This window comes from Biomphalaria glabrata, chromosome 2 (assembly GCF_947242115.1).
Source record: "Biomphalaria glabrata chromosome 2, xgBioGlab47.1, whole genome shotgun sequence".
Taxonomy (NCBI): domain Eukaryota; kingdom Metazoa; phylum Mollusca; class Gastropoda; family Planorbidae; genus Biomphalaria; species Biomphalaria glabrata.
Genome location: NC_074712.1, coordinates 42,680,474 through 42,704,556, shown reverse-complemented (window position 1 = coordinate 42,704,556; position 24,083 = coordinate 42,680,474). Strand labels below are relative to the sequence as shown.

The window sequence follows — 24,083 nt, the reverse complement described above, 5'->3', positions numbered from 1 at the left end:
AGTCAGGTATCCATCGAGTCAGGTATCCATTAGTGTTGGGTGAACTCAAGGGACGCCCTAAAAATCCGAAATTCAAAATTCCAGTCTTCATCGAGATTCGAGCCCAGGATCCCAGGTTTAGAAGCCAATTAATTACACTTAATAAAAGCTTTGTTTTTAAAAAAGTATTTTTAAAAATTTGTCTTGTAGATTAATACATGCATTATTATTTTATATGATTTATGTCAGTAATGATTGAAAGTTTCACAAAAGCAAAAGTTTGATTTGAAATCTTGTCGCCGACATGGCACATGAACAGGGTCTATATAGCCATTCGCCTTCATTGATTCCTGTCTAGCGGCTTTATAGAGTTGTCTTATTGCCGGCACATGTTTTGCTTTTCTCTAAGTTTTCATATTCAGACCAGGAACATTGTCAATTTATATTTCTCAATTCAAAATGATAACTTTTGATGTAGATTCAAGATCCACATTTTTGGCTTGACAGATCAAATCTAGAATTATAAAGAGTGTAATTATTTCCAGGTTTATGTCTTTTAATCTGTTCTTAGAGAAGGTCTATATTCAAGTTTAACTCTAAAAAATGGCTAATTTATTCAGACTCATCTGTTTGTCAATTTGTTTTATTAGAATGAGTAAAAACTCATAAATTACGGGATGAAACATGAAAGCCTTTGACTAACCTGTCCAGGTAGAAGGCAGCTACCTCTGCATTAGGTCTTTCCATTTCTCTGATAAAAAAGAGATCTGGATGTACTTCCTGATCTTTGGGAGTTCTACAAGGCACAGAGAACACAACCAATTAGTTTAAATGACTCTTTAAATGGTATGAATTCATGGTATTAATCTTCTTATTTTTCTATACACACACTTTATATATATATATATATATATATATATATATATATATATATATATATATATATATATATATATATAAATAAGAAGATTATATATATATATGTCTAGTTCTTCTTGAAATATATACTGCTACAAATCTCACTCTCCAGACTCTATGCAAACTGCACCATACACCACCAACTTAAAGAACTTGACAACTCAGGGCTCCAAAGTAACGTAGCACTTTAATAGTTGAATAAATAACAGCCAATACTGTACAATTGGCAACACGTACACTGTACAAATATCTCTCCGATAACACCGTACCGCCGTATCAACTCTTGCACTGGCCTCTCCGTCTCGTTCCGGGCTTGCACTAGGTTCAACAGTTCAGGACTGACTTCACACACTAGGCTCGTTGTGTCGGACTCGATCGCAGACCAAGATCAAGACGCCAGTCGTCTCAACTGTACTTGACAGTACTCTGCACTGAACCGTCGTAATGCTCCGTACAGAACCACACCGTTGAACTATGCTGTAGTGAACCTTCTGTCGTGAACCCCTTTTCTGAACCGTCATGACTGCGACACCTCCGCTCTTATATATGGTCCCTACTAGCCTTCTCGAACCGGACAGAACGCCGCTCGACGTTTCTAGGTGGTCAGATGACTACAGCTCTCGTGACGCTCCTGAGCTCTGTTCACGACGGCGATCCTTCCCGAACCGTCCTGTTGACACTCGACTCGGCTGACCGTCGTAACTCGTCACGGTTGGCCTGGGGCGATTTGCGTCGGCTGACTACACACACACCACTACCCCCATCTGTGCCACCACCAGGTTTATAACAATACGTTTTAAATTTCATTCTAGTGTAATGATAGTGTTCATCCTTTTATTTAGAGACTTTAACAAAACAGAACATGTTTACTAATTGCTGGACTGGCTAATTCATAAACTCATATTGTCTGATAAGAAATCGTTTCAATGACAAATAAGCACATTCACATTCACAAATATATTGAATTATAAAATGCTTAAAGTAAATTTAACACATATAACACATAAACACACTTAGTTAAGCCATGCAATATCGTCAAAATTGAATCTAATGAGTCAACATAATCTCAAATAATTTACTGTATCCAATTCTGCAAGTAGCTATACATTTTCAGTCATGCATTGTGAAACATTTAAGAGTAAGTTCTATGATGGAATTTATGATTTACGATCTACCTCTGGACTTTAAAAATCGCCATGCCTCCGTTATCAAGACTCATTCTCAAGACTAAATGAGAGCTTCCTGGATTCATCTCTAAACAAAATAAAAAGTTTGTGTAAATGAGAGCTTCCTGGATTCATCTCTAAACAAAATAAAAAGTTGTGTAAATGTGAGCGTTGAATCCTTATTCCATATGTAGCTTTGTGAAGAAAATACAAATATGTTTCTCAAAAATTAAAATATCATTAACCGTAAAAACATCACCAGTTATATATTTAAATAAAAACTATCTAATATAAAACATATCTAAAAAGTATCTAATATAAAACATATCTAAAAACTATCATATATAAAACATGGAAACGCGGAAACATTTTCTTCCGGGTTCGAATCCTGGTGAAAACTGGGATTTCTTACTTCGGGATCTTTGGCCGCCTCTGAGTCCACCCAGCTCTAATGGAGTCCACCCAGCTCTAATGGAGTCCACCCAGCTCTAATGGAGTCCACCCAGCTCTAATGGAGTCCACCCAGCTCTAATAGAGTCCACTCAGCTCTAATGGAGTCCACCCAGCTCTAATGGAGTCCACCCAGCTCTAATGGAGTCCACCCAGCTCTAATAGAGTCCACCCAGCTCTAATGGAGTCCACCCAGCTCTAATGGAGTCCACCCAGCTCTAATGGAGTCCACCCAGCTCTAATGGAGTCCACCCAGCTCTAATGGAGTCCACCCAGCTCAAATGGTGTCCATCCAGCTCTAATGGAGTCCACCAAGCTCAAATGGAGTCCACCCAGCTCTAATAGAGTCCACTCAGCTCTAATGGAGTCCACCCAGCTCTAATGGAGTCCACCCAGCTCTAATGGAGTCCACCCAGCTCTAATGGAGTCCACCCAGCTCTAATGGAGTCCACCCAGCTCTAATGGAGTCCACCCAACTCTAATAGAGTCCACTCAGCTCTAATGGAGTCCACCCAGCTCTAATAGAGTCCACTCAGCTCTAATGGAGTCCACCAAGCTCAAATGGAGTCCACCCAGCTCTAATAGAGTCCACCCAGCTCTAATGGAGTCCACCCAGCTTTAATGGAGTCCACCCAGCTCTAATGGAGTCCACCCAGCTCTAATAGAGTCCACTCAGCTCTAATGGAGTCCACCAAGCTCTAATAGAGTCCACTCAGCTCTAATGGAGTCCACCAAGCTCAAATGGAGTCCACCCAGCTCTAATAGAGTCCACTCAGCTCTAATGGAGTCCACCCAGCTCTAATGGAGTCCACCAAGCTCAAATGGAGTCCACCCAGCTCTAATAGAGTCCACTCAGCTCTAATGGAGTCCACCCAGCTCTAATGGAGTCCACCCAGCTCTAATGGAGTCCACCCAGCTCTAATGGAGTCCACCCAGCTCTAATGGAGTCCACCCAGCTCTAATGGAGTCCACCCAGCTCTAATGGAGTCCACCAAGCTCAAATGGAGTCCACCCAGCTCTAATAGAGTCCACTCAGCTCTAATGGAGTCCACCCAGCTCTAATGGAGTCCAACCAGCTCTAATGGAGTCCACCAAGCTCAAATGGAGTCCACCCAGCTCTAATAGAGTCCACTCAGCTCTAATGGAGTCCACCCAGCTCTAATGGAGTCCACCCAGCTCTAATGGAGTCCACCCAGCTCTAATGGAGTCCACCAAGCTCTAATGGAGTCCACCAAGCTCAAATGGAGTCCACCCAGCTCTAATAGAGTCCACTCAGCTCTAATGGAGTCCACCCAGCTCTAATGGAGTCCACCCAGCTCTAATGGAGTCCACCCAGCTCTAATGGAGTCCACCCAGCTCTAATGGAGTCCACCCAGCTCTAATGGAGTCCACTCAGCTCTAATGGAGTCCACCCAGCTCTAATGGAGTCCACCCAGCTCTAATGGAGTCCACCCAGCTCTAATGGAGTCCACCCAGCTCTAATGGAGTCCACCCAGCTCTAATGGAGTCCACTCAGCTCTAATGGAGTCCACCCAGCTCTAATGGAGTACACCCAGCTCTAATGGAGTCCACTCAGCTCTAATGGAGTCCACTCAGCTCTAATGGAGTCCACCCAGCTCTAATGGAGTCCACATTGAACTCTAATGGAGTCCACCCAGCTCTAATGGAGTACACCCAGCTCTAATGGAGTCCACTCAGCTCTAATGGAGTCCACCCAGCTCTAATGGAGTCCACTCAGCTCTAATGGAGTCCACCCAGCTCTAATGGAGTCCACCCAGCTCAAATGGAGTCCACCCAGCTCTAATGGAGTCCACTCAGCTCTAATGGAGTCCACCCAGCTCTAATGGAGTCCACCCAGCTCAAATGGAGTCCACCCAGCTCTAATGGAGTCCACCCAGCTCTAATGGAGTCCACTCAGCTCTAATGGAGTCCACCCAGCTCTAATGGAGTCCACCCAGCTCTAATGGAGTCCACCCAACTCTAATGGAATCCAACCAACTCTAATGGGTACCTGATATTAGTTGGGGAAAAAGTAAAGGCCGTTGGTCGTTGTGCTGGCCACATGACAGCCTTGTTAACTGTAGGCCACAGAAACAGGTGGCCTTTATATCATCTGCTCTATAGGTCTGAAAGGGGAACTTTACTTTACTTTAGTATAAAACATCAGTAATCCAAAGCCCACCGATTTACTAGTGTCTTAATGCAGCAACATTGTCAACGTAGCGTTAATGACGTTGAAACGATTTTATATCTTTTACTTTCGAATATACTTCAGTTGAAATATTTGGTTAATGTTTCTGCCCTTGTGCCAAAGGCCTTTGCTTATCAGCATCATCCATGGATTACCAGGGAACCCCAAATGTTAAAAATATTTTTTAAAAATAATTCAAATTCAATATAAGAAATACAAGAAAGTAAGAGAAACAAGATTACAACGAGAGTTTGTGTTACACAAACTCAGAGGCGGCCCCCGTCGAAGTCGGATCCCTGTCGGATCTGCAAATTCGCAAATAATATTCAAGAGGTGATTTAATTTTGATGTAAAATGTTTTACATGTTTCGGATGTTCCTTCAGAGTTGAAGATAATTACTTCCTAGTCCAAACCTCCAGCAGGACGACGGGGGATGGGAGCGGGCAGGGTTTGAACCCTGGACCATCCATAAATCTGAACGACAGTCCAGCGCGCAAACCGCACGACCAGGCAGCCATCCGATGGTCAAAAGTAATAATGTTTCAAAGATTCATTTGCCGTAAATTTAAATTTAAATTAAACAAGATTACAAAGAGAGTTTGTATTACACAAACTCAGAGGCGGCCCCCGTCGAAGTCGGATCCCTGTCGGATCTGCATATTCGCAAATAATATTCAAGAGGTGATTTAATTTTGATGGTCAAAAGTAATAATGTTTCAAAGATTCATTTGCCGTAAATTTAAATTTAAATTAAATAAAAATTTTAGATTAGTTTTAGTATATTAAAACATTGCAATATTGATCAAAACGTTTGGAAATGAAAATCTACACTTTTTTTTTTACACTTTAAGTTTAGAAATTGAAATTCTACATCTTAATCTAGTCTACTTTAGTCTAAACTAGATCTAGAAATTCTAGATATAGACTCTAAAATAATTTTAATTAGAATATAAATCCAGATCTAGATATACTGTAATAAAAATCTAGATCTAGTTTAAAAAATCTAGATTAGATCTAAATAAAGATATTCCTTTTTTAAACGCGAGTAACATAACGAGGCTTATAAACATTACTATACCGAGTTCTTTTTTCATTTCGTTTGAAGAATTAATTCCATATGACGTCAAAGGAAAAAAAAATACTACGTCACACGGCCTAGCTAGACTAAAAACCGCAATCATCAATACGAGCCATTTATCAAGTGTTCATGGACATTGGTGCACCGAGTGCGTTCTTTAAGTATTTCATTTAAAGAATTCATTCCATATGACTTCAAAGGAAAAAAAAACACTACGTCACACGGCCTAGCTGGAATAAAAATCACCTTCATCATTACGAGCCATTTATCGAGTGTTCATAGACATTGGTACACCGAGTGCGTTCTTTTAGCATTTCTTTTAAAGAATTCATTCCATATGACGTCAAAGGAAAAAAAAACACCGCGTCACACGGTCTAGCTAGACTAAAAATTACCTTCATCAATACGAGCCATTTATCGAGTGTTCATAGACATTGTTGCACCGAGTGCGTTCTTTTAACATTACATTTAAAGAGTCCATTTATATGACGTCAAAGAAAAAAATTCCATTACCTCACAATAGGCTAGTACCGGTACCCTAAAAAAATGTCTTTATTTACACGAGATATTTAACGAGGGTTCATATACATTGGTGCACTGAGTTCTAATAGAATTTATTTAAAGAGGATCAAAGCCGCATTGTTTTTGCGTTTTGTCTGTCAGTCGGTCTGTCCGTCATCTTGATATAAAAAAACAACAACTAAAAATTATTAAAAATTGATTTACCTTTATTTTACGTTTCAAAACATCCCAATAATTTTTAGGTATGAACACAAGTGAAAAGTTTATATAATAGATTGTTCCGGATGTTTGTATAAATAGTAAAAGAAAAAGAGAATTTCAGATAAATGTAATACCGTTAATTAAATTTTTTGGATGGTCTCGTATAAAAATTAGATGTACTACAGCCATGTGGAGAGATTTTCATACCTTACTTTGGTGTTTGGATTCTGTTTTCCTTAAAAATCGGAACATAATATTAACGATAATTAGATTTTTTAATGTTTTAGGTAGAAAGTTAAATGTACTGTAAGAGAGTAGTGAGTTAAAATATTTTTCATAAAAATCCGAAAAAAACATTATTTCGTAAATGAGAAGATTATTTGTTTATTAATTAGAAGAGGGAGTTCAAACAATTATTTGGCGTTAGTAGATTTTTAAATAAATTCGGAAATTTCTGGCGACGATTTGTAAGAAACAAAATCCGGAACATTCTTAATCGATTACAAAACTTCTATGTTATGTTTCAGCAAGAAAATTAAATGTCTAAAAAGTAATTTTCAGTAATCGATTCTAGTAAATTACTTTTTTTAAAGCCCTGAACAACTTATTGTCGATATTTTAAAAATTTGTTTAAAGATGAAAATACGGAACAATTTGATATTGATAACCAAATTATAGTGACGCATTGTCAAATAATATAAGTGTAATATTAGTAAATTATGCGATTTCAAACAATAATTAGGCATAATTCATGTTTTATAAAACAATATCCGGAACATTTTTACACTTAATGAAATATAAGTCACATAAAAAACGGAACAACATATTATTGATAATGTGTTTTTGCAACGTTTAAGAATGGAAATTGAATGTAATATAAATTAGAAGAGCAAACAAACATTTGTTGGGGTTGATTAGTTTTGCAAAAAAAAAAATCCGGAACAATCAATTTTTAGATACTTAAAACTATTGAGATGTTACGGGAGGAACATTAAAGGGTAAATCAGATTTTCAATAGCTATTAGAGTTCTAGTTGTTTTTTTTTATCTAATCGTGACGGACAGACCGACCTACAGACAAAACGCACAAAAATAATCTTTTATTCGGATGGGGGCACTAAACCGAAAAAAATAAAATCTGATTTTTTAAAAAAGCTAGTTGACCAGAAAAAACATCTTTAACTATTATTTATATTTGTTGTAAACATTTCCTGTACATTTTTAAAATATATTTGACTTAGTGATACTGAAAATACACAAAAATTGTCAATCTTTGTTAGCATATTGTAACATTGCCTCCCTTACATTTACGTAATTGTTTTAGAATTGGTGTATTTTTATGAAAAAATCGCTTGCATAATTAATTTTATAAATTAAACGGTTTGCTTTTAGAAAACCAAAAGTAGCCGTTGCACCTAAACTTTTCAAGCCGGATTTAATGATGAAATAATATTTTTCATATCTCTTCTAGTTTTCGAGATCTGAGTGTGACATTCAAGAAATATTGGAAGTCAGTCCTAAACTTGGACGAGCACTACAAAGATCTGAATCTAGCAGGTCTTTGTAGTGAGTAAAAGCTATCGGGATTATTTATACTATATATTTAAAATACCACTGACTCATTGATTGCTTGATTCGCATGACATTTCTTTTTACCTCCTAAGTGTTGTTCAGAAACGGTTTTGACAGATTGGCAGCCTGAACGCCTGAAATTCGCGAAAAAAACACCATCTATTTTACTAAGCTTTGTATTTTATTTTTACTATTTCTGCCAAAGGGGCGGGGAGGGTGTGGGGGTGAAGAGGGAAGGTAAATGTGATACTAGAATTTATGTGTGTGCGTGTGTGTGTGTCGAGGGGGTCGTTATAAAGTGGGTCGTATCAAGTCATGTCAAAAATTTGATGAAAGGAAGAACAAAAACGGAGGTTCCATAGACAGTAAGAGAAGGAGAGAGAGAGAGAGAAAGAGAGAGAGAGAGAGAGAAAGAGAAAGAGAGAAAGAGAGAGAGATGTGAAGAGAAAGAGAGTGGACCGTTCCAATTGAGCTGAACAGATACTAGAAATCACAGGCACGTTAGTGGGAGCGTTGAAACGAAAGCCCAGCTAATTGGAAGTTTAAAATCGAATGAGAGGATATTTTGGCCTAAATAAACAATTACCGCCTGGAAGCAAGTCTATGGGCGTAACCTGTGTGTAATGCGAGCAGTTTAATATATTCCCAAATTCTCACTCACCAACTTTAGTTATTGGCCTTGTTCTCAAATCTCTAAGTACCTTCCATATTATGAGATCATCTGGGTGATAGAGGTAGTTCTGGTTGACATTTTTCATAAATATTTCAAAAGGCTGGGTGCTAGTTAAACCAAGAGAAGAAAAAAAATTAACAAAATATAAAAAGATAAGAGTTACACACACACTAAACATTCTAAATAAAAGTAAATCTGAGACAAATCATGTTAAAAAACAAACAAGATTACTCTAGACAGACAGAAAGACAGACGGATAGATTATAGATAGGTAGATAGATAGATAGATAGATAGATAAGGCTTAGAGTCCAAAGATTAGTGAGGAATGCATTATTTCCCGTGGCTGCGCAGCCCAGCTGTTACCTACATATTTTGCCACATTCAGGGCAAGCATAACCATTGTCCGCAGTTGGTCGATTAAGATTTTCTTTTCGCCGTCTGCATCTGTTCTCGGCAGCGGATTTTCTTTTGGTCTTAAATGTGTATCCGTGGCCTTTGAGAGTGACCTCCAGCTGTCTCGTTTGAGGCCGCATGCAACAAGGTGATCCCTTCTGTCAGTTAAGACAAATCGGTGCCGAAGCTGGTCTTTAAAGCGTTTCCGTGGGGCACCTCTGTTGTGTCGACCACCTTTTAGCCCGCCAAAAAAGACTGCTTTTGGCATACGTTCGTCAGTAGCAGGAAAGATCTTTGCTCGAGTCTTCCTCGACCGACTAACCCACTCTTTAGTAGACGAGGTATTATCTGAGAGCAATGTGGCTTCAGAGCCGGTAGAGGTACATCTGACATGATATTTGTTCTGCGACAACTACAAGAAAAATGCAAAAAGCAGAACCTAAACCTGTACGCTGTCTTTGTGGACCTCACCAAGGCTTTCGACACGGTCAGTCGCGATAGTTTGTGGAGGATTTTAGCCAGTCTAGGATGCCCACCTACGTTCCTATCCATTATCAAGCAGTTAGTTTCACGTGGGACAAAAAGGCCAGATCAGACACAATGGTGACCTGTCTGATAACTTCCCAGTAGAGAATGGCGTGAAGAAGGGCTGATTACTTGCTCCTACTCTATTTGCTATCTTCTTTGCCCTAATGATGGGTCAAATGAGGCAACGATTGCACGAAGGCATCTACATCAGGTTTCGTTCGGACGGCAATGTGTTCAATCTTCGACGTCTACTATCCCATACAAAAACAAAGGAGATGGTAATAACGGAGCTACTCTATGTCGATGCTAGCTCACAATGAACGGGATCTCCAGAACGCGGTCTACGAATTTGCAGAAGTCATGTTCCAGAAGTCACCCAATAACACATACTCAGCCCCAAGGATCACAGTAAACGGACAGCCCCTTTACGTGGTAGACCACTTCACATAACTGGGTAGTATAGTATCGAATGCCGCCTCACTTTCAAGGGAAGTTCATAACCATCTGGCCATGGGTACTATACAGAAAGCAACTAAGACTACCTGAGCGCTTTCACTATAGATGCTTGCGCTCCATCATGGACATACGGTGGCAAGACCGCACCACAAAAAAGCGATGTCCTTGCGACTTCTTATCGTCCGACAGTTACACTGGTCAGGGTAAGTATGCCGTATGGGAGATGGATAGATAGATAGATAGATAGATAGATAGATAGATAGATAGATAGATAGATAGATAGATAGATAGATAGATAGATAGATAGATCTCTTTTCTGGTGTGGTTTATATGAAATGAATATCTCGCTATGATTTCAGAAATTATAGTCTCAAAAACAAACAAAAACGTTGACAATTTAAACAAACCATACGAGACTTAGTGAGCAATCAAGAGTGCATATGATGTTAAGCTCTTATATTGTTGTCATAACCACATGATATCCTCGTTATCCGTGAGCCACAGAAACAGGTCATCCCTTTTAAATGTAGACTTTTTTCGTTAAATGTTTAACCAGGTTTTAATCAGTGTTTGTATTATTATTAAATCTAGTCATGGTGGAAAGCCTGGTCGAGAGGCCAGTGTGGTCGAGAGGCCAGTGTGGTCGAGAGGCCAAGTGCGCTTGAACTTGGCTTGGCTACCTAGAAGGGGGCTCGAAATTCGACACACGACTGGGGCAGAGTTGTGTTTACTGAGCGCCTAAAGGCAGCACGGAAAACCAACTCCTAGATACCCCCTCCCCCCCCCCCACTGGTCCACAAATGAGATTGGACCAAAAGCGCTCTGAGTATGCTATAAGCATGAAAGTAGCGCTATATAAAAAGCTATAATAATAATACAGCATGATCCAGTTACGTATTCTGAGGATGATACTATGGATATGAGATATACTGTCTCTTTTTTTGAAAGTAATTGTATTCACATTTCTACAACTACTTACCCATTTAGGGAATTAGACGAAGATAATTTTTTGCCCTTTTTCTTTATCGTATTAATCTTGGTCAGGAAGTTGTGGTAAGACTGGACATTGTCCACCTCAAAAAAAGTTCCTCTAAGATCCGATCTGTTTTGGTACTGCTCAATAAACCAGTCTACGTTTGGAAAGCTGTAGTTAGCTCGACTTCCTCCATGGCTAGAGGGAAAGATTCGCTGAAAACACAGGAACACATATTGTTGTTTCTTCTCATAATGTAAAGGTTTTATTACAGCAACGTTTCGTTGCACTAAAACATATCAAAATGTGAACTGAAATGAAGAAAAGATAACGTTATACTGTAACAATAACAAATGACATTAAAATATATCATTTTATACGTAACATTAATATTTATGATGAGTTGTAACTTATAAATGTAAAAAGTAACATCTGTGATGAACTATTTGGTATGCATGTAAATGTAATTTCTGATTGACATGCATAACTAGATTAACACATGACGTAATTATCTTCTTTTTTTAAATAACGTCTGTAATTCATACGATAAGAAGATCTGTTATAACTATAATTTATGTATGTAAACTAATATCTGTGATCAATGAAAACTTATGTATGTAAACTAATATCTGTGATCAATGAAAACTTATGTATGTAAACTAATATCTGTGATCAATGAAAACTTATGTATGTAATAGTACTAACTGTAATGAACTATAACGTATGTATGCAATAGTAATACATTGGTACGAAATTTGGAATAGTACACAATTTACAAGGAAACATCTATCGGAATTATGCTATTGACTGATCGTAATTCTGGAGTTTCACTTGACTATCTTGTGATGTACTTATGGGTCAGCTTTGCAAAGGTCTCTATCAACGTATATAAGGCAACCATACTTGAATACAGAGTGACTAAAGACGTGTGGCCATACCTTCTGACCTTCACTACTGTATTTCTATGTAAGCAGGTAAAGCTGACGACAAAAGCCGCCAAGCTGCAGCCAATTCCGAACAATGACCCGCGACCTATGTAAGAGTTATCTAGTCTGTTTCGGAAGCCTTTTGAGGCCTGTTGTTTCTTCTATTTCTATGAGAACGGACTGAGACAAAGTTTATTTATGAGAATAAATCTGTCAGATATGGACGCTATCTTCCTATTCCTTCATTCTAAAGCGGCCGTGGGAATTCTTTTATTTATTTCTCTCTCTCTCTCTTTCTCTGTGGTATTTTGATGTTCGTCGAAAGTTAATAATAAAATGTACCTTGACATGTGTTTCCCTGATTGCAACAGTTACTTTATGGACTTTCAATAGTGTGCACTTTTGTGACTATATTGTCAGCACATATGTATCCACAAAACAAGGTCAGCTCGTGATAATCCTCAACTCTCAAGTTAGTTCGGAGCTAGACTATAACGTGGGAGTACGACTGCCCCCCCCCCCTCCCTCATTTATTCTCATCAAACTTTGTTGACAATTTCAGAGACATGTCATGTGACATTTGTGCTCGCCCACACGAAGCCAGATGACAAAGAAGAAAGATACACTTACATCGTTTCAGACTCGTTGTCAATGTTAGTTCTAAAAACGCAACTCATCTTTTCTGTACAAGACTGAACTAAAACTAAACCAGCTTGTATTTTTACAGTTATTCTCTCAACTGAAATTTATTCAAGAATCATTGTGACGGCTTAAAGTCCCAACAGAAAAGATAAACCACAAAACATGGGTGGGCTACATGCATCACGAACAAATAAAAGATGTTTTTATTACAAACAATGAATTAAAGAAAAAGAAAATTCCGACAATTGTTAGACACCTTATTTATAGTTTAGTTATTTAGCGACGCACCATAGAAGACGCATATTAAACGGGACTAGTGACGTTTGGGATATGTTGGGTTAGAGACCGGAAAATCAGTTAGCGATATAATCCTCTAGGGTAACGACGTGTTTAGTGACAGAGACTTTTACTGTGGCCTTTTCTTAGAATAAATATATGGTACATTGTTCTTCAGCGTTGACTACATCTCTTTACTTGTTAAAACCGATGTGTTTGTTTTGTCTTGATTGTTGATCAACTACACGGAATACACCCGAACAATAACACCCAAACGCTTGCAGAGTAATTGGTTGAAATTCAACAGTCATCCATAGTTGACCTCAAGACAGCCTGAACAAGCAACATCACAGTGGCGACCCCGAACCTCGAAGCCGAACATTGAACCGAACCTCGAAACCGAACGTTTACTCAGGTGAGGGTCGAGCACTCGAAGATATAAAGTTTCATCGGAGTACGGCTGAACACAGCATCATCGCAGTGTGACTTTGTTTCATGCCAAGTCGTCAGTTTTACATGCAGTCGTCGCCTGCTCGATCGTACGTTCAACGAGCCGTTAACTCAGGGTGACCTTCGTCAGGACAGTAATCATCGCAACGTCTGGTCTACTCAATGAGTATATTATCAACACCTGATCTTCGTATGCTGAATCGACCTACAGAAAGAGGAACCGTTCATTCATAACGGGTGAGAGTTTGTCAGTGAACCTGTTGGACATATTTTTTCTTCGCTTGCGAATCTGTTGGACACCTTATTTATAGTTTAGTTATTTAGCGACGCACCATAGAAGACGCATATTGAACGGGACTAGTGACGTTTGGGATATGTTGGGTTAGAGACCGGAAAATCAGTTAGCGATATAATCCTCTAGGGTAACGACGTGTTTAGTGACAGAGACTTTTACTGTGGCCTTTTCTTAGAATAAATATATGGTACATTGTTCTTCAGCGTTGACTACATCTCTTTACTTGTTAAAACCGATGTGTTTGTTTTGTCTGGATTGTTGATCAACTACACGGAATACACCCGAACAATAACACCCAAACGCTTGCAGAGTAATTGGTTGAAATTCAACAGTCATCCATAGTTGACCTCAAGACAGCCTGAACAAGCAACATCACACAATCTTCAAAGAAATTTGAAATTCGCGGGACAAAAGAAAAATTGTTCGTTAGAAAGTAAAAAAAAACTTGAAAACACTTTGGGCTCAATTTGTTGCTCTCTACCTAACCAAACCTGCTATCAATAGTCAAAATAATACAAGCAATCTCTGTATAAGAACTAGATGTTGAAAGTTCTGTGGTTCATGGTGCTAACGTCGTTTCTTTCTTCCACAAATGCAGCCGAGAGTTCATAACGTCATAAATTCTCTCATCAAAAATATATTTACAGGCGAGGGCTTAACCGGCCAGCCATCATGTCCTCATTGAATTCAGCGACAGTTTGTTGTAGATTAAACGCATTTGATCAAGTAATAAAATTATTTATTTAGCTGCTACTTGTGTTACTGAGTTTCCGATAATTTACACACTATAATCGTATCCGATAATAAATAACTTTTTTTGTTGAGCTTCATTGTTGAATGTTTTGATCCTAGTGGATGGAGCACGTACTTGAGGAGATCCGACACTGTCTTTATCTTTGGTTTGGGAGAAAAGAAACATTCTTGCTCAAAGCCCGAGTTTTACAGGTTTTTGTTGATTCAAGTTTCAGGCGTGTCTACAAATAAAGACTATTACATTCTTGCGCAAACCTACTTCAGGATGACAGGGCTCGTAGCTCGAGATTGACAGTCCGAAGCGCATACGACATAATCAAGCAACTATGCAATAACTAGGCAACGATTAGTAGCCTGTAGGGCAACGCCCTTTTTTCAGGGTTGAATAGTTGAGAACCGCTGTTTGTCTGATTAACCGCTACTTTTTTCTTGTTTTTAAGCTATTTTTGTAACTCAATAGTTTAGGCATGTTTAAAGGCAGGAAATGAATACAAGTCATTCCTAAGTCCCGCCGATTCTTTTTCACTGTGTGTATTTCAATGTGACAGCTTGTCTAACGACATCTGAGAAAGTTAGCCAGGGGACGAGGATTAGAAATAAAAAACATGAACTACTGAGCTTAATCTTTCATAGCTCTGTGTATTCTTTTATTGCAGCTTTTATATGTATATCATAAGCATTAATGCTTTTGTAACAGGGAGCAGGGATTGACTTCATCTAAGCTGAAAGCGACAGGAGGTGTTAGAAAGGACAAGAGGCAGACAATAGAAACACATTCATTCCTTGAATTTTGATTTAAAATGTCAGAAATGTTTTTCAAACCAATCGAAGTAAAACAAGAAAATAAAAACCTGAGTAAGCAAAACGTTGTCTCTAGCCGTTCTTTCTTTGTTTCTTTCTAGGGGTCTCTCATAGCGAGACCTGCATGTTTTATGTTGCATTCTCATCTCAGTCTTAATCCTGTCCAGTTTATTTTTTTGATCGACTGAACCTGTCTTTGAAACACTCTGTACCATCCTTTAATGTGTTTTCTTTTGTAATAGCTAGGAACCCGTCTGGAATGTGTTTTGTCCATTCATTCTTTTATTAAATATCTAGATCTAAGTTTGTGCCTTTTTTTTGTTTTTACAAGACCTCTATTTAAGTCACTCCTTCAAGAAGGATGGGTGGACAGCTGATCTCAAAAAATGGCTCTAACGATTTAACAGTGGATGTATATCCCTGAGAAATGAATTACCGGCTGGTAGGCCAAAGTAAAAAAAAAAGTAAATTTGGCAAGAAACTAAATCTAGGTCTAAATTTTACATCAGATTTGAAAGGACTATCGCGTTCTTGAAAGGACTTTCTGGAATTTCCAAATGGAAGGCTTCATTGATTCAAGAGGTTTAATAAATTAATGTTCAGAAACATTGTGCGCATCGTCTTCTAAGTCTAGATCTAAATGCTTATCATTGGGATATTAAAAGTTGTACTAATTCTATATATTCTATACATTCTTTCTCGGGGGGAAAGTGGTGGGGCAAAAAATGTTTTTCAATCTCGCATTAATTGATTTTTAAAAGAAAAAAAAATTGCTCAATAAATTTCATAAAGGAGGAATTGTCCTTTTAAAAAGTACTTTTAATGTTGCACTTTTAATGTTGCACTTTTAATGTTGTACTTTTTTCTTTACATGCAGTAGTCGGTCAAAAGTATTAAATAGTCTCTATATTTAAAAACAAAAACACTAATCGCAAAAATAATTTTGCAACTAGCTTTGTAAAGATAAAAATAAACTTTATAAAATCATAAATATTGCTAGTACATGCACTGGTAACAAAAAAACCACACTTGGACACCTATAGGAGAAAAACACTGTTAAGTAAGCTGTACACATTTTAATTATAAAAAGAACACCATTAGGTTCAGGACCATTTTACCACCTCAAAATAGATTCAAGACACTAATCACACAAACAGATAAGAGTATTTCTTTTTATTCCTTTGCATATATAGCAGTGAACAATGAACAGCATACTGATGTAAATTAATGTTTTAAGAGAAACTGTGGTATGAACTCAAATGGTTTCCTCTTATAGTGTATATTGTTTTCAGTGTAATGCACAATTGCAAAACGAATTTCCTCACGAATAATAAAGATGTTTATATACATAAAGGAACTATTTTTTTACAAAGCTTATTTCAACTCACTCTGTCTGTTTGGTAAAATGTTTGTACACGTTATTTCTCCCTAATCCAATCTCGGATCAAATTGCAATTATGCACAATTATTTCTTTTACCTGACAAAACAAGAATAATAAAAAAAAAAGACTGAGACTGCTTTATTGATCCTTTTGGAAATTTTTTGTGATTACAAGGACTCTTTTCTCATATAAAGAACACAACAGAAACATACACATAAATACAACAGACACAACATAAAAAGTTCATTCAGTGACTACACACAGACATCTTGGTCCTTTTCATGTTTCCTGATCAACGAGTGGCGTTGATATAGTCTGACCGAGTGAGGTACAAACGAGTTTTTGTATCGCTCTGTTCTTGTTTTGATTGACAGCAGTCGCCCACTTCGTGACGACCTGACGTAGTTCTGATGGAGCGGGTGGCCGTTGTCTTCCAAGATTTTTTCGATCTTCCTTAGACTCTTTTGTTCAATAAGTTCCTTTAAGTGTGGTAATGTTGTGAGTGTAATTTTTGATGCCCTTTTTATGATGGTTTCTAGACGGCGCAACAGTTTAGATGAAGCGTTGCCTTGCCAACAAGTTATTCCGTATGTTAGCAGATGTTGTATAGTCGCGCCGTAAAAAGTATTTAGGATCTTCTTATTTAGTTTAAAGCTATTGAGTTTGTATAGAAAATTAAGTCGCTGGGCTGTTTTCTTTGTCAGAGTTCCAAGATGGTCTTCCCATGAGAGATTGTTATAACGCCTAGATATTTATGATATATGCCTTCACTTGTTCTATAGATGTAGTCTTAATTTGCAGTTCACGTTTAGTTTGTTTTTTCTTTATGAAATCTATTATAAGTTCTTTAGTTTCTTTTATATTCAGTTCTAGAAAGTTGTCAGTGCACCAGTTTGTAAACTCTTCTATCGAGCTTCAATACTGAGTTTCGTCATCGGAAATAAGACCGACTATGGCAGTATCATCAGCGAATTTAATGAGTTTAACTGAGTCATAGATGCTTCTTATGTCGTTGGTGTAAAGAGTGTACAGTACATGAGAAAGTACACAATTTTGTGGAGCACCCGTACATAGTACTTGAGTTGACGATTTGGTGTTGTTGACTTTAACATACTGAGGACGTTGGGTTAAAAAGTTTAGAACCCATGCTTGTGCGTAAGGGCTGACATTTAACTTACTCAGTTTGTTTATCATTAGATGTGGCGTATTGTTAAAAGAGTCTCTTCATATATTAAGACGTAACAAGTGCCCCCATGTTGGTTCTCTCCTCCTTTCAACACGCATTCGCACCATTCCACATTTACACTAACATGCGCACGTAACACTATTACAAATGTATGCTACTCCTATACCAGATTTAATGCAAGTCAACAGATGTTACTTCCGTATACATGGGAGTATATGCATTGAAATGTATCGACTTTAAGTGCTTCATCTTCGTGCTAGGGATTAGCTGACGGATTATGTGCAATGAAAAATACTACTCTGTCATAATATTCACTTGATTAAAAGCTTTATTTCGAAATAAAATTAGATGTATCCTTAATATTTGGTTACATTACTTATATATACAAGGGACGATAATGGTTTTAATGGTGTAGAAATACAAGATAAAGGTGTAGAAATACAAGATAAAGGTGTAGAAATACAAGATAAAGGTGTAGAAATACAGGATAAAGGTGTAGAAATACAAGAGGGGGAATACTACCTGATTTGTCACACAGTCAAAACTCTGGTTCGACCAATATAATATATTTTTTTTTTAAATACGGCTTCCGCGGGAATTCCCGACTTGACTCAAATGTTTCTTTGTACATAAATACTTTACGCCTTACTTTCGGGAGTTTTTGTATGGAGCTTATTTAATGCGCAAGTCGAACCATTGACTTAGGCTGTAGAGTAACTAGGTTTAGGTCAGATTGTCTTATCTTATATAATACACACGTTACTTAAAAAAAGAAGATGATTACGTCCTACGCGTCATGCATTTGGTCATGCATATTAAACAATGACCTAAATTTTGCTGAGTCACTGGTTTTCCAAGCTAGCTCAGGCAACCCATTCCGTGCTCTAATAGCACTAGGGAACAAGGAGTATTTGTACAAATTTGTCTTAGCATATGGGACGAGGAATGTGCTATTATCTTTGTGTCTTTCAGAGTATTTTATTAAATTTTGTTTTTGTATTTGAAGATTATGGTTCAGTGTTTGATATATAATTGCTACTTTACTTTTGAGTCTTCTATCCTGAAGGCTTTCTAAATTTAGTGATTTTACTAAAGGGGTTACTTTAGTCCAATGTGAATATTCGTTTGTTATGAATCTCACCGCTCTATTTTGTGTCTGTTCCAGTTTCTTAATGTTTTCTTGAGTTGAGGGGCCCCAAACAGAGGATGCATATTATATTATTTTTCTAACCAAGGTTAAATAACATTTTAGTTTTATGTTCTTATTTGATTTATAGAAATTTCTTTTAATAAACCCTAATACTTTGTTGGATTTTTTTGATAGTTTCATCAATATGTGGATTCCATGACAGTTTTTCATTTATTATAACACCTAAGTGTTTTGTGTTTTTTAGTATGTATTACTAGTTTACCATAAGATAAGTGGAATTAATTTGTTTTAGTTTTTTGTTACTCTTAATAACTGACATTTTTCTGGGTGGAAAGACATGCTCCAATTTGATTCCCATTACTGTAATTCATCTAGTTCTCTTTGTAAAATGTCTGTATCTTGTGTTGTTTTTATTGTTCTATATACTATGCAATCGTCTGCAAAAAATCTGACTTTTTCCTAGATTCGCTTGTGGATAGTGAAGGACTCAATTATTTGTACAAATTATTATAGTGAATATTATTAAGCGAATATATTACTATACTTTTATTTTACGTATTCTCACATCATATATGTACCGAGTTCCTCTTTTAAAGATGATTGCAAAAAGAATTATAATGATTTAAAAAAATGAACATTTTAAGTACACTATTTCTTGCATATTTTTTTTCTACTTACACATTTGTTGTTGTCGCTGAGTCTTACAGTCTGGTGAAATGAAAGACTAACTACAAACAAGGTGGCACACATACACACTGCAATGATTTTGTTCCTTCTTAGTGTTAATAAAACAATTCTTGAGATCACCAAATATTTGATTCCTAATATACTTTCTATAACCATGATAGGGTTTAAAGTAATTGATTCATGTGTATTTTTTCAACTGTAGGAAATTTTTAGGAATTTTCAGTTGTTACTAAAATTATAGAGCAACTCATTTTATTAAGTTTGCAACTATGCGTTGAATTTAGTGACCTTGAGTTTGTTAAGTTTACCGTGAAAAATTCTTATTAAATTAGATTTTTTTAAAAACATTTATTCGCATAAAGTTTTTAGTCATAATGTAATTGAAAAGTGGCACTATTGTAAATAACAACTTGAAACATGAGATACTAATTAATGTTAAAACTTCGTTGTAAATGTCGAGAAGAAGTTGAACCAATGAAATGAATGCGAGCAGTAAAGCATGCTTCTGAGAAGGAAGGTAAATACTTTAAAGTTATCAACATTTTAGAGTTTATGTATTTCTGTCCTTGGAAAGAAAAAAGGAGTGGTTGTTACAAAGTTATATCAACTCACTCTGTCTGGTAATAGAGCTGTGAGATTCATAACAAACGAATATTCACATTTGACTAGAGTAACACCCTTAGTAAAATCACTAAATTTAGAAAGCCTTCAGGACAGAAGACTCAAAAGTAAAGTAGCAATTATACATAAAACACTGAACCATAATCTTCAAATACAAAAACAAAATTTAATAAAATACTCAGAAAGACACAAAGATAAAGGCACATTCCTTATGCAATATGCTAGGACAAATTTGTACAAATACTCCTTCTTCCCTAGTGCTATTAGAGCATGGAATGGGTGGCTGAGCTAGCCAGGAAAACCAGTGACTTGGCAGAATTTAAGTCATTGGTTAATATGCATGACTGAATGCATTACACTTAGGACGTAATCATCTTCTTTTTGAAATAACGTCTGTATTATATAAGATAAGATAAGGTAAAAAGTTTGTACACGTTATTTCTTCGACATCCAATCTCGGATCAAGCTGAAATTTTACACAATTATTTCTTTTACCTGACAACACAAGAATCAATGAAGAAAATTTAGGAAGTAGTTTATTATCTGTTGGTAATTAATTGTTTTGTTTGGTATGGAAAAGGGAAAGAAATTGTACTAGAAAGATGTGGTGATATAAGTTCAATTAGTCACTTGAGGAGGCATGAGCCCTAAGTTCGAATTCAAAACTTACAACTTTTTTAAATGCATTTAAAAAGCGATCACAGTACCATTCACACAGGTACCCTCTTCGTCTTTACCAACTGGTCCAGACCATTGATCATAGCACGTTGAAGAAACTAAAAGCTAGCCATTGCACTAATCAAAAATATTTTTAATCGCACGTATTTATTATTGTTAGTCTACATCTATTACAAATTTAATTACGGGATTCAAACTAATTGATACAATTTTATGTAATATCGGTACACGTTTCTACTTTAGAGTCGAAAGCCATGTCCATGTAGGGTTTTGAATGCACTGAATGACGGTGACCCGTCAAAATAGCGCGGACAAAATAGCGCCGACATAATAGCGCAAAATTTCCCGACAAAATAGAGCAAGACAAAATAGCGCGGACTTATATATGATGTGTATAAAAGTACCGGATTATTATTATTTTAAATTCCTGGGCATCATTTTTGTTGATGTTCCTATCTTTTTCAATATTAATAGATCTGAAATTAAGCCATATTTGCAGAGAACGAGAGTACTTTAAATTTTATATCATTCCCTTTTTTTACCTTTGATTAAAATGCATAACTTGCTAAAATTAGGATTTTGAAATGCGATGACCCGATAAAATAGGATAGGAAAATACGAAAGTGTGTTCTACTATAATCAGAAATCTGAGGCATCTTTCTTGGATCAAAACAGGGCGCCTTTTGCTGCAACATTGGCAAACTTTTAGGTGTGTCAGGATTAGTTCAGATGGCGATCACATTTCTTATCTCGCCAAATGTTCGGCCAGATATTGTAGAGAATTTGTATGACTATTGGGAGGACAACTATATTGGTTAGATGAAACCGCAGAGTGACTCCAAGATTTCCGATAGCACTATGGAATGTCAGAGATCGTATGCAGGACAATCTACCACCAACAAACAATTCAGTGGAGGGATGGCCCCATGCATTTCAACTGTCTATTGACGGTCATCACCCTAATGTCTACAAGTTAATCTCTCACTTCCTCAGAGAACAAGATTCTGAGGTACAATGCTGGAGAACGAAGTAAAGCTGCCAGCAAGACAAGTACCTCCAACTTGACAGATGACTTGAAGCTATATTGCCAATGTATCGAAACAAGCCACTGACGGAATTTCTACCTGACATTTCCTACAATTTAACTTTGTGAAAATGTGTGTGTGTGTGTAAATTTGACAAGTATCTTTTCGTGTTTTCGAAGTACACTTTTATAATGTATATAAATGCTATATTTTGAAATTATTCATTTTACCTTATTATGATTTTTGCTTATTTATGTTTTAAGATATCTAAAGTGTTTCCTGCAAAATGACTGTACAATTATAACATTAAAACAAAATATTGGTTCTATTAATATTTTACGATATCTAAAGTATTTTTATCAAAATGACTAAAATATATTTTTTTCTGCGCTATTTCGTCGGCGCTATTGTGTTCACGCTATTTTGCCGGCATTATTTTGTCCGCGCTATTTTGTCCGCGCTATTTTGTCCGCGCTATTTTGTCCGCGCTATTTTGTCCGCGCTATTTTGCCGGGGTACCGGATGACTGTGCAATACAAATCTCTAACACTTTGTGAACACATTCTTTAGGAAGAGTTACATGTACACGTAAACATAAGAACACATTCTTTAGGAAGAGTTACATGTACACGTAAACATAAGAACACATTCTTTAGGAAGAGTTACATGTACACGTAAACATAAGAACACATTCTTTAGGAAGAGTTACATGTACACGTAAACATAAGAACACATTCTTTAGGAAGAGTTACATGTACACGTAAACATAAGAACACATTCTTTAGGAAGAGTTACATGTACACGTAAACATAAGAACACATTCTTTAGGAAGAGTTACATGTACACGTAAACATAAGAACACATTCTTTAGGAAGAGTTACATGTACACGTAAACATAAGAACACATTCTTTAGGAAGAGTTACATGTACACGTAAACATAAGAACACATTCTTTAGGAAGAGTTACATGTACACGTAAACATAAGAACACATTCTTTAGGAAGAGTTACATGTACACGTAAACATAAGAACGACAATCGATACAGTAAATCATATTCACAACGTTCACCCCCCCCCCAGTTCAAATTGTGCCTTCTAGTATGATCTACAATGAAATAATTAAATACGTCAACACAAAACAATACTAGATATTAAAGTAAATTTACATAAAATATACCATTTTCAAATTATCCACTATTTATTGTAAAAAATTGGGAGGACCATAATAATAATGGAGGTGATTTTTAGCATATTTCTAAAATAGGTACATGTAAATTATTATTTTTTGTTCTAAAATAATGTTATGAAGAATATTTGTAATACTAAATTAAGCGTAAATTATTATAATAGTAGCTAACATAAAAATAATATTAGTATGTATATAAGTCATATATATTTTAAAACAACATTTAGAAGCAGTGTTTCATACTACAAATATATATATATATATATATATATATATATATATATATAAATATCTCTCTCTCTCTCTCTCTATATATATATATATATATATATATATATATATATATATATATATATATGATTCTGAAATGTGAAAACGTTATAAACATTTATATAGTTCCCCGATTGAGGTTTACAGCGAATGTATGTAAGAGAGAAGATCTGCAAATGATTTTCCACATAAAAACTCGTATTAGACTCGTATTAGAGTGAAAGCGCGATAACTGAGGAGCGAAGTGACAATAGAATATAGCTGAAGTGCACTTAAGAGATTGGCAACAGAAATTGAATAGACTCACATTGAGTTCATACTCTAGTCATTGCTGTCGAGTTGTGGAGAGATGTCCATTGTGTACTCGACACCCACTAGAAACACCATTGCGTTACACGTGTCGCGAAATGAAACGTGTCAAGGTTGCCAGAGAGAGCTAACAGGATGATGTTGTGTGTTTGTTTGTTTTTTAATTTTAGATTCTTTGAATGTGTGTGTGCGTTTCAAACAATCTTTATTTCTACAAAAAATGTGAAGTGTCACTATTTACATGACACACATTTGATAGTGAGACTCTCTGAAAATATTTTTCTTTGTTAGTGGTGGTACAGGGCAATGACGGATCCATAGCAAACTTTGTTGGTGTAACCGATG

At 36.5% G+C, this 24,083-nt stretch overlaps 1 protein-coding gene across 2 annotated transcripts in view; it reads right to left on the bottom strand.

The window, feature by feature from the left end:
* LOC106058072 (extracellular serine/threonine protein kinase FAM20C-like) overlaps positions 1-24,083 on the bottom strand; it is a 54,938-nt gene that overhangs the window by 17,136 nt on the left and 13,719 nt on the right. The window contains exons 1-5 of one of the 2 annotated variants that reach the window (XM_056020696.1): positions 19,641-20,123; positions 11,108-11,316; positions 8,739-8,857; positions 2,073-2,151; positions 683-775 (exon numbers count right to left, since the gene is read on the bottom strand). In XM_056020696.1, the coding sequence (XP_055876671.1) occupies positions 683-775; positions 2,073-2,151; positions 8,739-8,857; positions 11,108-11,316; positions 19,641-19,805 (665 nt within the window). In that variant the 5' untranslated portion in view covers positions 19,806-20,123. Of the gene's footprint in view, positions 1-682; positions 776-2,072; positions 2,152-8,738; positions 8,858-11,107; positions 11,317-19,640; positions 20,124-24,083 lie in introns of those variants that run through there. The other variant, XM_056020695.1, reaches the window with a different exon arrangement.